Below are 17,887 nucleotides of genomic sequence, written 5' to 3'. Positions count from 1 at the left end.
AGCTTTGCGGTGAATTGTAATGCCAAATGACTCTGCCAAAAAATGACAATCACCTCTGTAACCCCTGCACCTCTGATCACCCGCCCCGCCCTGTGTGCACGGCCACGCTCACTGGAGGAGCAGATTGCGCAGGAGCTGGTGTTAATGTAATCTCCTCTGTTTAATTAGAGGGAGCATGGTGGGCAGCTAAAGCAAACCACATTACCCACCATCTGCTGGGGAGCCGCTCTGCTCTTACCCTCCCTCTCCCTATCATTAGCCTCTACAAGACAAGACACCAACACATACATGACAGCTATTTATTCATCCTGCCACTTCCAATACAGACACCACTGCACCACTTTACCATTTACTGCTACGAGGAGGTCACACTCAGGTTTAAACCTGTCACAAATGTATTGTGGTGTAATTACAATATGCTGCACGTCAAAACCAAAATTAAGATAGTTGTAAAATAATTCGACAATAAAAGCTACAGACAGTGCTTGCATAGTAGTGAAACAGCCATTTCTGCTTTAATAATTGCGACACCGCAACACATTCGAGACAATGGAAAAAAAATACCTATGAATAAATAATAATGAAATATCTTAAAACTTGCTGAGCAGCTTTTTCATTGATAACTTTCAACTGCTGTCAGACTCAAGTATAAATAAATCTTCACAGCCTTGCACGGTTGGTACACAGGTACATATACATATATAAGCACGTAACACAGGAAGAAACATATAACCAACAGGAAGAAACACATAAACAATCAAAGCAGCCAGTCAGCGTGGAAGCTTATTAAGAGCTTCAATAGCCAAGGGAAAAAAGCCCGGACCCTCTTCCAGGTCAGAGTCCTGTATCTCCGACCTGGCTGTCATGTGTCACACAATACATGACAGCTCTCATTTCTCAGGTGGCAGTCTTTATATTTCCACCACAAGAGGGCAGCATGCAACCACAGCTAGCACTTTTCCCAGACTGCAGGAGGACTCGAGGATTTACTGCTCTGCTGAGGAGCAGAGCTCACTGGCAGCCAGCAGACCAGTGCAGATATTGAAGTGTGTGTCTGTGTGTGTGTGTGTGTGTGTGTGTGTGTGTGTGTGTGCGTGCGCCTGTGTGCTGAGATAGATAGGGGATAGATTATTGGCTCCTTCCCTCACCCCCTGCTCTATCCTGACCTGGACAGTTTATATGGGGCTTTACCTCCTGAAATGGTGATTGTGTTGCAGCACTGCACTGCACACACACACACACACACACACACACACACACACACACACACACACACACACACACACACACACACACACACACACCCTGCAGGTTGAAGACCAGTCTCGCTGCTGCATTGGTTTGACATTGCATGTAGAAAGCCTACCATTATGCTTCCTTGGGTTAAACTTTGCATGAGGGGTGTAAGGGGCCTAAGTATCCCCAATCAAATGGAAATCTGTGAGCACCATTTTTGAGTTGAGGCAAACCAGTAAATGTTCAACAAAAAAATACTTGAATGAATGTGCTGCTCTATATTAGCCTCACACTGAGACGCGTGAAACCTTTACATTCACATCTGCAGGCAGTTTAAATAGAATTTTCTGTAAAAATAATTTATATGAACATTTTAGTAGCTGTCATTCACCGAGGCCCATCCTAAATTTTGGCTGCATGTTATAAATGTCCATACACTCCTACTGTACTTTCTTCTCTTGTGTTTTTTTCAGTGACTTCAAAAGCATTCCAAGCTTCAGAGACGTTATTGGTATGGTCACAGGCTGTGAGAGAAACCATCAACCTGCTCACATGTTACACAAGGAGAGAACTGCCCATGTTTTAGGCTTATGAAATGAATTAGTGTTGAACAATGTTTACAAAACAATATATAAATCAGACAGAATAGCAGTGTAGGGCATATCACACCAAAAATAATGTTCTTGTTGTGTCTTTAAAGGTGAACGTCAGAGTCTCCTTCACATGTTCAGTGTTAAATGTTTGTTCGGGTTGTGATAAGCGCTGAAACCACACTATCAGAAGAAACCTGAGACACAGTGTTCATGTGTCAAGTACTTTACAAATGCAGTTTAGTGTGTTTGCTTAGGAAATTGGTATAACTGAATAAAACAAGCATCATCCATAGGTAAAGTTGTATCCTTGCATGTTTTTTATTATTACTTTGAGTTGATCTGGGTGACAATAAGGTTCATACAAATTTCCTAACCCTAGCTCACAAACATTTAAATCCACATTGTGCCTTCTACTCCCGTACTCTCTCTGTGTCTCTCTCTGTCTCTCTCTGTCTCTCTGTGTCTCTCACTCAAACACAGATTTCTTCTTTGTCATGCTGATATTTAATGACCACTCAAGCATGGGTCAAAAGAGCCAAGGTCAAAGGTGAAATGAGTCCACCACCGTTTCAGCAGCGTTTTATGTGAGAATGTCTGAATGTGGCTTTCCTTCAAACACACACAAACTAATTTAAGATCAGTGGACACCAGCACCATCAGCCCTGAACTCAGAGCAGCTCACACATAACATAGTGGGTAAGCTAACAATATTTAGCTTTGATTTCTAAATATTTAGCTTTGATTTCTAAATATTTAGCTTTGATTTCTAAATATTTAGCTAATATGCAAATTCACTCTACCGCCCACCGGAAGCACCAAAATAAAAGTTTGAGGAAGCGATCCAATTTTGAAATTGCGGGATTTTGAAAATGTCGGACGAATTAGCGGAGAATATCGTTTTGGCCGCAATTCAGGGTTTTCAAAGCACTATCGTTGCTTAATATTTAGAGTCTTCGCTAAATATTTAGAGTCTTAGCTAAATATTTAGAAGTCGTTGCTAAATATTTAGTTTATATTCTATATATTTAGCTTTGATAATAAATATTTACAATCTTAGCTAAATATATAGGCTCAAAGCTAAATATTTAGAATGTAAACTAAATGTTTAGAAACGTAGCTTAATATTTAGAATCATGTATCATGTATTTTTAGCATTTATATATAACATTTAACATTTAGATAAAACATTCAACATTTAGATATAATATTTAACATTTATATTTGCCAATGAAATTATCTTACATTTTTATTCACAAAAGTAAATATGACAAAGTTCACAAATATTTCTCTAAATGTGAATAAAAAGTGATGTTTCAGGGCTAAATGTGGAGAAATGTTGTTGTTATTTGTAGTGTGCGCAACTTTACAATCGGTGCCCCATAGCTGACTGGCTGCAGTATTAGGTCATAAACCCCGCCTCCTCAATGATAACAGATGGGTCAAACTGTAAAGTTAAGATACTCGTCACATCAAACCTAAACTCTGCTGTGATCATTAGTTTTTATCACACTACATTGTGTTCAAGTGCTCATTTTTCTGTGAAGTTTCTTTTAAATAAGTTATTTGAGGCTGGATTTTACGTCATATTTGACGATGATTGACAGCTGCCGATCCTGCGTAGCTCTCTTTGGGAATAGCAAAAGTTACGTAGCGAAGGAAAGCCGAGGAAACACTGAACTTTTCCACGTCATGTTTGTCTTGGACTGACAAAGTGAGTTTTTCTGATGTAAACCCATCTAACCGACCTGTGGGATGTGAGGTTATCTGCATCAACTCTGTAAGTTATAAAATGTTTGTTCAATATGCTGTTCGGAGGTATGGTTGTTAGCTAGCTACATTATGATGTCAATAATATGTTACTGATACTTCATCTCTTTATTTCAGTAAAGAATCGGAGGGGAAATCCTGATAAACTATGCTGGCTGTGCTTCATGATACTATAACTTTACTGTGCTCAAGATCATATTAATGATCTAAAATAAACATGTTGGTTAAGGTCTCTTAAAGTAAAATAGAATATGTCCTGATGGTCTCACTGCCAACAATCTGATAAGTGAGGAGTCATCTTAAAGCATTTATCAAGCAAACCAAGCCAAATGTTTTCTGTTTCTGGCTTCTTAATAAGAGGATGTGAGTTGTGTAACTGTCTTTTCACCACATTACTGACAGTTTCAAATGAGTTCAACATTAAAACACATTCACAACATGACTGGAGATTAGTAATAACTGCTGGTAGGAGTGAAAAAAAAAGGTTGGAGAAGGATACATTTGGATCATGTCTTTAATGCTCCTCTCTGCTCTGCAGCTGTGGGCTAATGGCCGGCTCTGCTGAGAAGTCACGACCAACAACATCAGACGGCCCAACTCTCAGGAAGGCCCACACATGGGTGAATCAGATTTAAATGACTTGGTGGGCTTGACTTTAGAAAAAGGACAAAGCTCTACACACTTTAAAAAGGAAGCTTCCCTCTGTTGTGTTCAGTTCAGCCCGACTGTGGGGTTTCACAGCACTGACTCAGAGGCTGCATCTGATGCTCAAGGCTTTGGAAGCTGAGAGAGGCACATGCTCAGTGCTGAGATAAGAGATGAGCTGATCAAATCTCACAACACCAAACTGTGAGAGCGCTTCTCTCTCAGAGCAGAAAGAGATAGAAGCAGCTCCAAACTGAGCTGCTGCCAGCCTCTTCACAGCGGAGCCCGGGCTGTGCTGCATGAATACATGAATGAAAGTAGTCCACAGTTGAGGCGTCTGTGTGTGTGTGTCCCTGTGTGAGGTGACAGACCGGTTTGTTGTGGCCACGTTTGCAGGAATGACTCATGATATTCAAATTTCTAATGAGGGAGAGAAGACAGGCCAAAGTGTCTTAAGTCACTCATTTCGATGCAGGACCTCACTTTAACTTTAATACAACCTCCTGAGCTGGGAGAACATGATTAAACAAAATGCATGCCTCTTCTATAAAATCACACATGGTTTGGCCCCTCCCCCACTCAGAGAGCTTTTTAAGCATACACGACCAAATACACATCACTTAATGAGGGGTGTCTCAAGAGGGGACTGCATTATTCCTCTATGAGGAAGTGTGCTTTTAGTCAGTCGGCCTTTTCTGTTACAGCCTCGCGTGAATGGAACAACATCCCAACGGTTATCAGAGAGAGCAACACATATCGTTCATTTAGTTCACATCTGAAACACTGGCTAATTAATCACCACATCTGTCAGCACTGAACCTGCTCCGCTCGCTGCTGCCACCTTGTGTCTGGTTGTTGGTGAACGTGGTCTGTGTTTTTAATGAATATGGCCTGCATGCATTAGTTATCTGTTGAGGTGAGCTTCAGGTATAGCTCACTCGATGTTTTGTATGTGGCCTTTTTTAATTTGTACGTGTTTACTGTATACTAGTGTTACATGTTGTCTTGTTGTGTGCACGTTACATTTACTTTAGTAGGTTATTGGATACATGCTTTTACCTAACTTGTTTAATTTTGTACATTGTTATGTCTGCTCAATGCTGCTCCATGTCTGTCCTGCATGAGATACATTTTTTTTTATATCAACCAAATGCTGCTTTATGTGTATCCTGCATGGTTTATGTATTTTCACCTTGGCTGTTTACCTGTTTGCTTCATTACTGTCGTGATATTTCTATTTGTAGCTTTAAGCGATGTTTGAATTTGTTTCTTTTAGGGAGCCTTTTATCAAATCTGGCCAGGGACAACGGATGAAAATTTGCCCATTGGCTAATTCTGGCATATTTACAGAAATGTTTATTAATACGCAATGTCCCTGGAAAAAATAATAATAATAATAACAAGTTCCAGTTAAGTGGTCTTGATGGTTTTCTTATTGTATGTTATATTATTTGGTAAAATATGCTCTGTGACTAAAGCTAAAACTAAAAGGTGTTTTTTTTAATACTTTCCAGGCTGTAGTTGGTAGTCTGGTGTTGTTGTGTGCTGCTGTCTTATGCAGTGAGAGGGTTGTTTAGCTGTATTTTGTCCACCTATTTATATCAGCTGGAGATCTCAAAATCAATTAATAAATGACTGTTATTACTGATTATTTCATGGCTTGATCTGCAAAACATACAGTGTATATATTTTGAAAATAATGTATTTACTGTCAGATAATCAAGGTAAAAAAAAACAATAACAGTGCCCCTAAAGCCCCAGATGACATCATTTTTAATTGTCTTTTATTCTGATCAGATATATAATTGATTTCATGCGTGTAAGTGACAGTTACACATCCTCTTATTAAGAAGCCAGAAACAGAAAACATTTGGCTTGGTTTGCTTGATAAATGCTTTAAGATGACTCCTCACTTATCAGATTGTTGGCAGTGATGTTCCGTCAATCATTTCAGCCCTGAATGTGACACAAAAACAAAAACAGCACCACAAACCACACAGCCTAAAACAATTTGTATTAAGTTCAATCACATTTTCTGATTTTTCACAGTTAGTCATTTGATAACAATCATAAAAGCAGGATTTATTTATGAGGCTGCAAATGCTTCAGCCTGATAATCTGACAACTGATTTTGAATGAGTAAATATATTATTCATAGACACATAGTTACAAGTGAGAGCGAGATGATTGGTATTTGCCCTTAAAATCACAACACAGGGGGCGCCTGTGGCCTTGTGGTACGCGCGCCCCGTGAATGGAGGCTGTGGTCTTTCGGGCGGGCGGCCCAGGTTTGAGTCGTGGCTCTTTCCCTGCATGTCGTTCCCAACTCTCTCTCTCTCTCTGATTTCTGACTACTAACTACTGGAAGCTTAAAACAATTCTTTACAACCAATTTACGTATTGTGTCTTAAAGTAAACCAAGGCTCTGCCCAATTAAACAAGCTGTAACTGTATTTGGGTTAACTGTAATCTGTGTATTGTTTAAAGTTATGTAAAAGCACAACAAGAGTTAAAAGGTAGAAATAGCTTTAAATTCTTCATGTTGATATGTTTAATGCTTTTTGTTGGAGCAATCGCATAAAAATAAACTCAAAGTTTGTGTTATATTGTTATTTTTTACAGCATGCATATCCCTGAAAAACAGCATGATTCATTTTCCTCCAAAGGAATGCTTCTAACACAGAAAACCGTCTGAATGGTAGAAATGTAAATCACTGTTTACCCTGCTGTCTGAGAAAACAAATATGACCAGAAGAGGGAGACATCAAATCCCTGTGAAGACGCCCGTCCTCCTCCTGCTCGCTGCTCTGTTTGTCTCTGCTGCAGAACAATTGGGCCTTACACTAATATTGTCAAACATTATTAACCTCACAATGCTGGTGATAGAAAATTCAGCAATTGGCTCCATCACAAGCAATTTCCACCACTGCTGCAGTGCTCATTACTCTGTGTTTGATTTCCAAATAATTCCTTATGACACCTGTTAGATGAGCCAAATAGATGTGGGGCCATTTCTTGGAGTCGGACCTGACAGTCAGACAAGGAGGAATTTTCTTCCTGGCAGGTTGTTCCCTTCACCTGCTCTCTGGCTAATCCCACATCACACATGCGGGAAAATACATAGATAACCTTTGTGTCAATATTCTTTTACCTAAACGGATTGAATTAGTCATTTATTTTCAATGAAAATTCATTTTTTGCCTCTGAGTGCTGCTGCGAAGACATTCTTTCATCTCTTTAAAGCAGTTTTCTCACCATTTCCAAGGAGTATGCCCTTCCTGGTTAATTATTCTTTCTATTTTTAGAGCTAATGATACCTTCATGAAAGTACCAAAGCCACCTTTTCTACAGAAATTATATAAAAGAAGATATTCGAAATGAAAAAGAGAAAACACTCTGAGTGTGAGCTGGTTGAAAGAGTGCGGATAGAGGAGAAAGTCTCGTCTTTCAGCAGCAGACCGAGGAGACTTCATTTTGTTCCTGAGTGTTGAGAGATGATAGCTTTGGATTCCAAATGACGGGGATGGACGTGACGTGAGGCTTTTCAACAATCTGCAATAATGACCTTTTCTCAGAAGCTACAAACTGTCAGGTAATGACGCGTCTCAGGCTAAAAAATGGACACTCTTTTGGCACAGGTAAAAAGTGTTACCTGGCAACCCGCAGTGTCCTATCAGTAGTCAGTGAGGAGATACTCTGGAGATGCTCGTCCTACCTACAAAGACCTGGTTCAGCCTGCTTTCTACAGGCCCCATGACCCCCCTGCACAAACAACAGCCTCATTCTCTGCACCTCTGCTGACCTCATTGTCTCTTTGTGAAGGGAAAGTCCAGAGTTGCATTCTGTTAAATGGCAAATGGTGCATCAACGTCGAGCGGGACAGACCTCTCTACCTCTGGCACAGGCCTACAGATGAGCACGGACACTCCTGCCTTTTCTTCAGGACTGTACGAAAGGAAAAAATGGTAAATACTCACTACACCTTGCTCTAGATGTCTAGCGTATGCAAAGACACCTACCTCATCATTTCACCTTCACTCGCACCCTTCAAACTTTCAGTAACAGCTGCTCTTTACACCTGTCAAATGTATCTGTCACATTTACAGTTTGATTTTTTTATGTGCATCTTGTGAACTTCGCCACACAGCTGTATGCATTTCAAGATTGCTTTTTACAATATGCAACTCTTGCCTATTCACAATCTGAAATTACATGTTTAGCTACACTGGTGCACTGCAGTAACACAAGAGAGAGCAGATGGCATAGCATTTATTTTGATGGATTTTTGTACTTCTATTGTATAATACCAAGTCTGCATTTCACAGTTACGGGGGGCTTTATTATAATTACTGTAATACTCTACAATATGTTGCTTATAGAAGCAGCTGCTCCTTGGAGCGTAAGCCTAACAAAAACACACGCACGCAAAAACACGCACACAATCACAAACACGCATGCACACACCGGAGAGATTATAGTTTTCTGAAAACACTAACAGTAAATGTGTTCCAACCTTTGAATTGAAACATGTTGTACAAGATGCAATAACAGACACGGCAGGGCTTCACTGTGAGGAAATATGTGATGCACACACCTGTGCACACTCCTTACATACAGCCTGCCCAGTGGTGGCTTACATGCAGTAATACCTTGCTCCGTGTCAGAGGAGCAGATTTTGTATCAAACTTTTCCAAATGTCTGAAAAACTAACCGTACTTCACACAGAGTCTTGATGGAAATGCACTATCAGTGATCGAGAACCCGGCGGCTGTCAGCCATTCTTTTCCATCAGAGAAAACAGTAGGAGACGCAGCGACCAGAGGAGTGCAGGGCTGGTTTAAAGGGATTCATTCAACAACACACGGTGAGCTCCATTGATCCAGTTCAGAAGAAATGACACAAGATATTAAATCATGCTGAAACATGCCCAGACTAAGTCCATCACCAGTGAACTGTTAAGAAGTAAAGCAGTTCTGTCTTCTAAATAGAGATGCTCAGATATCATTCTCTCCTCTATCATACATATTCACATACCTAGACCAGAATATCAGCCGATATGCAATATCCATCCCATACCAGCAGGCTATGGACTTTTGGAAAAACACAAATTGATGACATTTTGCAAGCTTTGACAAACAGTATACCCCATACCAGCACTGCTGTCGTTTGTCATCATCACATCATAATTTACATGAAACCTAATGTTTGGGGGGAAATAATAAGTTATGGTGCATGATCGTTGCATGACTTGTGTACTTGCTGTCACCGTTTGAAGCGGAATCAGGCCAGAACTGATACTCACGATATCACATCTTTAACAACTCTAACAGTTCCTTTTTTACTCTTTAGTGCCATTCATGTATGGACTAAAGTTAATAAAGTCCCTGCTCTGTCTTTGTGCTGTGTGTCGGTGAACTTTCTATGTAACAGCTGACATTTAACAATTGTCTTCACATCCTATCTGGGATCAGAAGGCTTTAACTCCAGGCTTAATTGTTGCTATAGCTCACAGGCTGTTGAGGCTGCTGGCAGCTGTGTGTGCAGTTGGACTCCTGGGAGGCTTGGCTGTAGGTGTCTGGTTTCTAGGTGAGTCATTGTGTTGAGAAAGAACCACTAAATTAGTTTAACAGTAACCGGGAAATGGAGACGAATGTGCAAAATGCCTCGTTCGAGCCACTTAGCTGCTGCAGACTGTATTTTCAGGTCACTGCCGCTCTATTATACAGCAGGGCCAGACTGGATATTTTAGGACGATTTAAAATCAGATGTTGGAAGTTTTGGTAAAATGTAATATGAGACTGAAACTAACAATTTTGGTTTCTGCTAGCTAATCTTACCATAAATTGCTTACTAAGAAAACTGATAAATACATATTCTCAATTTAGGAAGAGGAACAGCAACAAATTGTCAGGCAGAACCTTTCAGTGTTTGCCAGTTTTGCCTGATAAATAAAGGAAACTGTTCACAGATGACCAAAAGATTCACAACTGCAGCTCTCATAGTATAATTATAAATGTTCCGATATTAATTGACTTTATCTTTGAAAAGGTTTCATTAGTCAGGGCCCTCTGGTTGTTAAATTATGTAAAGGTTTTCATGATTTAAAAAAATATATATTTAACTCCAGCCAGGTCCATATGTCAGTGGATATTAGAAGATATCCAACACGTCTGGATATCTTAATTAATTTAATTAAGTTAATTAAATGTTGGTGTGAAATTTTTGCTTATCAGTCTCATATGTTCGCCAATGTATAGAAGTCCAGTCCTCTTTTTTGTCCCCCTTTCAGACCTGGAAGAAAGATTTGTGAAACAGTTAATAAATGAATTAAATGTATTGTTTTAGAGGATATGGAAATATTTGATAAATAGAAGTCAGGGTTGGTCTATTCTGCCCATGATCTGATAGCATTTAGTTAAAATTAACACTTTATCTTTCAGTTTCACTGGCTAATTACAAGTGTGATTACCAACATCCTTATCTACAGTAAAATTCCTTCTGAAGCCTTCCTACTCACAAAGTCCTGTGGGGCTGGGGGACACAAAGGAGACGCCTTTCTGCAATGTGACAGAGGATATTTCCATCTCTGACCCGAGGAAAGGTCTGTGTTTCCTCCTCTTTCTGCTGTTTGTTTGGATTCTCTCTTTCATAACTTAGCCAACAGGGCTGCACATTTTAATGCAATTCTTCATGCTGGGTCATGGTTCACCTCTGGAGTGATTTCAAGATGATCAGAGGCACAATTACCATTCAGCAGCTGCTTCTTGTTGCCTTTTGTTTCCTCTTGAGATGTGCCCATTGACTCACATGAAAACATCACAAATAATGATCTGTTTGACTGCATTAGCATAGATTCATGTGTTTTGTTTTTTTTCCTGAATCATTTCACACTCATAGAAGAGGCTCGTTCATTACTGTTTACTGAGAGCTCGTCTCTGGAGCGATTTTCAATCAATCAGGTTCAGTGTTTTACAGAATCAGCGCAGAGAACTCTCTCCTGGAGATCCAGCTGGGGAAGCTTCCCACCTGGCTGCCTGTGTGCTATGAGAGGTGGAACTCCTCGCTTGGGACGCTGGTCTGCAGACAGCTGGGTTATCTGAGGTCCTGACAGCCTCACACACCACCTCTGCTCTTAAAAATGATTGAAACTGGAGCACCCACTCACTTAAGATATTTAATCTTAGCCTTCTTTGCCAAGGTTGAAGGCTTGGCTTATATATGATCTGCCAATACCTCATTTGCAATCTCTCTTCACACGCTATGAGTCTGAATTATCTTAATACTCTTTTCCCACCCATTTTGAATATTTTCTCTTAGCAGACTGACCAAGCATAAAGGAGTGAATCTCACTGATATCGGGCCAAACTACACTAATGGCTTTATACAAATTACCTCAGAACACAAGAGCAATCTGGAAAATATATGGCAACTCAGGTACGGCAATTTGTCAGGGGACATCATACTCATAATGATGAAGAGAAAATTGTGGCTACCAGCTCATTAATTATGCATCATTAATTTCTCTATTTATTTTCATTTAGGGGAAGCTGTAACACAGGGAAGGTTATCGCTTTGCAGTGTTTTGGTGAGCAAATTAAAGTTAACTTTTTCTTTGACTTTGCACCCAACACCCAGCCCTGTAGTCCTTATTTATAACGCTTCAGAAAAAGCTGCAGAGAGTGAATGATGCTGGTTGCTGCAAGTGCTCCAGCCCCCTTTTTTGATGAATGGATCTCTGTGCAGAGTGCGGGACAAGAGCAAAGCTGCCCAGGATAATCGGGGGAGTGGAGGCCACGCTGGGCAGGTGGCCGTGGCAGGTCAGTCTGTACTACAGCAACCGTCACACCTGTGGAGGCTCCATCATCACCAGTCAATGGGTAGTCACAGCCGCCCATTGTGTGCACAAGTAAGCCAGCTGACCTTACCAGTGCTAAACATCCAGGGTTACAGATTCTCTGAGAAGGGGAATAATCACTCATTAACAGCTGCAGCACACTGGACACATGACAGCGCTCTCTTATCAGTGTCTGCCTCCTTTTTTTTTTTTTTTCTTTTCTTATCTGAAATGTCAGTTACAGACTACCTCAGGTGTCCAGCTGGGTGGTCTACGCCGGTATCGTCACCCGCAGCTCAGCTAAAATGGCCCAACACACTGGATACGCTGTGGAAAAGATCATCTTCAACAAGAACTACAACCACAGGAGCCACGACAACGACATAGCCCTGATCAAACTGCAGACACCTCTAAATTTCTCAGGTCCGACTTTGAGCTTCACTGTGAGCTTCGCGCACAAAGTATGAACTCAGACAGCAGCACTCCAAAAACACTGAAAAATTCAGCACTCCGACCTGAGTTCACATCTAATTTTCTTATTCTGACGCATTTTAGCAGACAAGCCGTCATCAGACCACTGCAAAGGTGTATTACTGCTCTTTTTGAAAATCCAAAACTATGACTGCTCTGTCTCAAGTTGAACTCAAATCTGCAGCCATGTCGACCAGTGAAAAACACTTCCATTAAAACACTACGAACATATCTTGCAACACAACTTCAAACACAACATAAACAAAACCAATGCTTGTGTTTGAATGCTTTACACTCCTGTAAGACATTTTTAAAAGGTCTGAAAAAGACTAAAATTAAAACTGATGCCTTTACAGTATATGACCTACTAAAGCAAACGAGGCAATTATTGACAATGAGTGGTACATTTGAGTGCTAAAAGATTTCTACCTACAAATGCGGTATCAAATCAGCGGTGATAGAAGACATACCGCTTTGTCTGATGGGGGCGCAAAAAAAAGGACACAGAATATAAATTCACAGGAGCTTTAAACTGAGAGTTAGTATTTAGCATGGATTGGCAGCAGATGAACAGCATTTAAGAGTGAGATTACGTGTATTTATCTGTCTGCAGAGTAATCGTCAAACATTTGTGGGAAGCTGTAAAATACCATTTGGAGTCAGGGAGGACTTAAGTGGTACAAATAAATATGATACGTAAACCCAATCCAAGTTGAACTAGAAAGAGCCTAAAGGCTCGGATAGAATAAGACACAAAAATCATCCAGTGCCTTTTCATAAACATGTTAATGTACCTCTTTGTCAGGAAGTCACATAAAGATGGAGAGGAGAATTCGTAAGGACTTTGGTGCGTGGGGGTGGTTTGTTTCTATAAACCGCCTAATGGTGCGTTTCTTTTCTGTGAATGCAGAGAAGCAATGAAAACTTCTTTCCTCTTTAAAGGACAGTAAATCAAAAGACGCATCTTTCCTAAGAAAGACAACTATTCGACCAGCTCTTATCACGGCTGCCACTCAGATATCCTATAGGTCATTTCATTTAGTTTCCAAAGCTATATATTCAAGCATAGCCCATTACACAATAGGCACACAATTAGAATAGTGTGTGTATGCCTCTCAAACAATGCAGATGAAAAGGCTTTATAACTATGAAAATGATTTGAATGAAAAAAGGTTTGGAACATGGCAATTACATTTAAATGATAATGCGCCAACCTGCAAGAATTATAAATGAATACTCTTCCCCCCCTTCCCCTTTAATTAGATACAATTAGGCCGGTGTGCTTGCCTCAATATGACTCTGACCTTCCAGGAGGTACACAGTGCTGGATCTCAGGATGGGGATACACACAGCCTGAGGGGGGTGAGATGCTTCTGCACTGCTCTAAAACTAATTTACATCTGCTGCAAGTCTGATTCACAGAAGTTGTGCAGTGTATTGAATAAGTAGCCATAACTGTGTTTTTATCTCTCAGTTCACTCACCTGACACCCTAAAAGAAGCTCCTGTTCCCATTATAAGCACAAAGAAGTGCAACAGCTCCTGCATGTACAACGGAGAGATCACACCGCGCATGCTCTGCGCAGGGTACATGGAGGGAAAAGTGGATGCATGTCAGGTAAGATGCATGCACATAGCAGCACTTTGCTAAGGTGTTGTTAAGATGAATTCTGTAATTTGTGTCCGGTGAAATGGTGGCATGATGACAGCTGGGCGAGGGTGTTTTCAGTAGTGTTTCTGTGTACCTCTCCAGGGGGACAGCGGGGGTCCTCTAGTCTGCCAGGATGAAAATGTGTGGAGGCTGGTCGGGGTCGTCAGCTGGGGGACAGGCTGTGCTGAACCCAACCATCCTGGAGTTTACACCAAAGTCGCTGAATTCTTGGGCTGGATCTACGACATGATAGAGGTAAACAGACATTCTATGCTAGAAAGAGACCAAATACTTGTTCAGTGCAGCTGCACTTTGATTGACCTACTGTATATAGGAAATTGCAATGCCTGCTACTACACTACTTCTCTGTATTTAGAGGTAATACACAACATTGTTTTATTTAAGGAAAACAAGAAAACAAAATGAAAATCCTTTCATATCAGAAGCTGTAACAAGAATGTTTGGCATTAGCTTTAAAATGTTTCTTTGGATTAACTGTGCTACACGTTTAAATTCGGCTTGATTTCTCCAACATTAAAAAGCTGCTTAGGCAGACATTAAATGCAACATTAATTATAAATATGATTCAATTCTATTACATGCTGAAGGGTCATAATACTGCTTAATGATTGTTTTTATTTCAATACTGTAGGCTATCTTTTACTGAGTGAAAGATTACAACTTTTCTTTCAGAAATTCAAAAATATCCCAGCTTTTATTAATCCACACAGTAATTATCATGATTGTTATAATACCAGCAACAGATGGGAATTGTAGTGTGCACAATGGAATGCAAGTGCAGTTTCACTCTGATTGCTTATAATTACTGATTATCTTTGCAGAATTACTGAGAAGGGCAAACGGAGCACAACAAGCATGCTGCGGATTCTACTGTTGGAGACACTGGAAATTTACAGTTTTTTTTTAATTTTATGTCAGTTATTTCATGTAAACTTTAACACAGACTGTAGACATCTAAATGCATGTTTACGTTACATTTTTCATGTATTTAATATAAACGATGCATCTAAAAATGTGTGCATTGAGTGATTATTGAGCTGCATCTCTGCTGTTCACCGCCAGGTGGCATCGGTGGAACGTTTCCTCTCATCTAGTTTCCATGGCAACACACAACATTAACTTAACTGGCATTAGTTGATACTAATATCCCAAATATCGAGTTGTCGTTCATTTGTGTCTGAATTAGCTAGATATATTTAAATATTTAGAGCATTTTTAAAAAAGCAACAATCTTCAGTAACACTGTAGAACAACTGGTTCTCAAACTTTAACTCACAAACACAGCTTCTTACAGTTAGTTAGCCCTAGTGTTTGCTAAATTCAGGGATAGACACTCACCGGAAGATGTCCAACACTTGCAGTGGAGAAGATGCTTTGCTGTCGGTTAATCAGTTCTGGTCAATGCTGGATGATCTTTCTCAAAATGACCCTGCATCTTACCGCAAGTTTATAGAGAAAAACGTGAAGGAAGGAGCTGCATTCAGCGCACCGCCGGAGCTCGACTCTTGTTTGCACACGGATATAGAGGTAAGTTTGCAGGCAGCAGCTCAACACTTTTGCAATAGAGCCTACAGGCTACAGACATTGTACACAACAGCGGGGAAAGCACAGGGGAGACACACAAATAAAGGGGTCGGTTTCCTCAGGTGTTGCTGCAAATTTTGTGACCAGAGATTCTACAACCCCAAAAAATATTCCTCTTGTGTTTTACCTGCAGTTAATCCTGAAACATATCATAATCAAAACAAAACAAAAATGTAATGGTATAAAAAAAATTAGGAAGCCTTTAACACCTGCAGGCCCTTGGCACTGGCATAATAATATGTCAGCCATTAGTGATGCTCCACCTTATTTATAGGTATAGGCCTATAAAAAATGTTCTGTAGTTGAAGGCTAATAAAGTAATTCCGTAATTATGTTGACTGACTGAACCCAGATTTATTAGGTTGTTTTTTGCTTTCCTTTTATCTAAAAATCCTAATAAATGTTTGGGTTGATTACAGAATAAATTGTTTTGGCTCTACTGTCAAGCCCTTAACAGAGAACATCTAAGGCATATAACACACAGTTAAGCTGCCACACCTTTTTTTTTATTTGAAAGGTTAAGAGTAAGGGTGTGTTTTGACAGGTTTTTCTGACCGAGGGTACATCTGTGTCCACAACAGGGGCCCAAGAACGGGTCGTTGTATATCAACATATGCAGCTGGAAACGTGTGCCTGCTCCTCAGGATCCCAGCAGGCCTGTACCTGTGTGCTCAGGAAAATTGGAAACAGACACAAATGAAGGTCAGGCAAAAGACAAAGCTGTGTTGCCTTGCAAAGCTGCAGAAATAACCATGAAATTATGAAATCAAGGAAGCTAATAAATGGTGTATTTTGCTTTGCAGGTTGTGACACCGTGTTGGATGTGGTGTTTAACCCTGCAGTGCTACAGGAAAGTCATAAAGACAAAGCAGAAATCTATTTGCTTGCCTTGAGCTTTGCAGAGCAGCACCATGGGTTGAAATTAAATCGGCAATATGAAGTCGTCAGCTGTAGCCCAAAAAGTAGCCCAAATGACTTGCACCGCCGACTCGGGTATAACCAGTGGCCTAACAACTCCACACAACAAGACACAGGTAGAGCAGTAAATCCTATACCCTCTAAATTAGCCACAGACCATTTATGTTTGAGCTCTGTTCTTTCAGCTGCAGGTGTATTAACATGAACTTACTTCTGTACACGTTCTAATAATCCAGAGTGTTCCTTTCCACAGCTAGCCAGACCCCAGCTGCCCTTCTGCAGCAGATCTCCTCTCTACGCTCAGAGACACAAGACCAGCAGCCAGTGGCCCAAATTATCCCCAAAGCTGCAGAGCACAAAAGGAAGGATTTGATCCAGGTCATCTCCTCCACATTTGTGCAGCCTCAGAAGCCAGACTACCAACTCGAGGTGAAGAATGATACAGCGGGAGTTCCTCGCAGCGTGGAATTGACAGTGGAGCTGCCAAAGGTTTCCTCCATGTCAGAATGCCAGCTGAGTATCTCCAAGGTTAGCACTTGCACACTCCCCTGAACAGTTATAATGAACCTTTTTAATGATACAATGTGTGTCGATGCGTAGTTGGGTGTCATAAAGAATATTTCTTTGGTTTCCGCATTTCTCAGTCCCATAGTGTAATGACTTTTATTCTCTGCAGGACGACGTCGTGCTGGAAGTGGAGGATGTCTACTATTTACACGTGGATATCCCAAAAATTGTAAATGAAGACACAGCGTCTGCCATCTTTGACAAGAAGAAAAGAAGGCTTACTTTGAGAGTAGATGCTTTAGAACCCTAATTGAGAAACATATTTACATGATTTAAACCTCTTGGAAACAGGCTGATAAAGATTTTTGATGATGAAGGTACCTCAAGAGTCCTTGCTATGCAATTTAAAATGCCTTGTGAAAAGATTTAAGTATGAAGAGACCATGCTTACCCTCTTCAGGTAACAAACAAACACTTTTAAGGCATTCTGTAAGCTGATCCTTCCCCGTAACAAAAATGCTGTTTTTTTTTTAAAATAAATGAATGTTTCACTGTGCTCATTTATGCTGTGTGGGTTGATGTGCAGCGGCAAATGTAATTCCTTACCCCAAAAACATTAATTGAGTTTAACGACAATCAGCAGGGTTTGTTTACTTTTGTG

At 40.4% G+C, this 17,887-nt stretch overlaps 2 protein-coding genes across 2 annotated transcripts; both read left to right on the top strand.

Annotated features, from left to right (window-relative positions):
- The first annotated feature begins 7,618 nt into the window (after positions 1 to 7,618).
- tmprss5 (transmembrane serine protease 5) lies at positions 7,619 to 15,220 on the top strand. The gene is made up of 14 exons (XM_061045768.1): positions 7,619 to 7,678; positions 7,922 to 8,206; positions 8,967 to 9,105; positions 9,747 to 9,827; positions 10,729 to 10,842; positions 11,207 to 11,342; positions 11,562 to 11,675; positions 11,783 to 11,826; positions 11,985 to 12,147; positions 12,314 to 12,498; positions 13,810 to 13,908; positions 14,021 to 14,163; positions 14,299 to 14,451; positions 15,039 to 15,220. Exons 1-14 carry the CDS (start codon positions 7,619 to 7,621, stop codon positions 15,045 to 15,047), a joined length of 1,725 nt encoding a protein of 574 aa, XP_060901751.1. The 3' UTR covers positions 15,048 to 15,220.
- A 135-nt stretch (positions 15,221 to 15,355) lies between these two features.
- On the top strand, positions 15,356 to 17,755 carry pih1d2 (PIH1 domain containing 2). Its single transcript, XM_061046670.1, has 5 exons — positions 15,356 to 15,744; positions 16,383 to 16,503; positions 16,605 to 16,835; positions 16,973 to 17,247; positions 17,396 to 17,755. Exons 1-5 carry the CDS (start codon positions 15,562 to 15,564, stop codon positions 17,534 to 17,536), a joined length of 951 nt encoding a protein of 316 aa, XP_060902653.1. The 5' UTR covers positions 15,356 to 15,561; the 3' UTR covers positions 17,537 to 17,755.
- Positions 17,756 to 17,887: the final 132 nt, after the last annotated feature.

This window comes from Labrus mixtus, chromosome 9, assembly GCF_963584025.1.
Source record: "Labrus mixtus chromosome 9, fLabMix1.1, whole genome shotgun sequence".
Classification (NCBI taxonomy): domain Eukaryota; kingdom Metazoa; phylum Chordata; class Actinopteri; order Labriformes; family Labridae; genus Labrus; species Labrus mixtus.
This window is presented reverse-complemented; position numbering and strand designations above follow the sequence as displayed.

Coding starts and splice junctions, on each gene's coding strand:
- tmprss5 (XM_061045768.1), top strand. CDS start 7,619: ATGAAAAAGAGAAAACACTCTGAGTGTGAGCTGGTTGAAAGAGTGCGG. Junction 7,679..7,921: donor GAGTGCGGATAGAGGAGAAA/GTCTCGTCTTTC, acceptor TCCTATCAGTAG/TCAGTGAGGAGATACTCTGG. Junction 9,106..9,746: donor GATTCATTCAACAACACACG/GTGAGCTCCATT, acceptor TTGTTGCTATAG/CTCACAGGCTGTTGAGGCTG.
- pih1d2 (XM_061046670.1), top strand. CDS start 15,562: ATGTCCAACACTTGCAGTGGAGAAGATGCTTTGCTGTCGGTTAATCAG. Junction 15,745..16,382: donor GTTTGCACACGGATATAGAG/GTAAGTTTGCAG, acceptor TGTCCACAACAG/GGGCCCAAGAACGGGTCGTT. Junction 17,248..17,395: donor GCCAGCTGAGTATCTCCAAG/GTTAGCACTTGC, acceptor TATTCTCTGCAG/GACGACGTCGTGCTGGAAGT.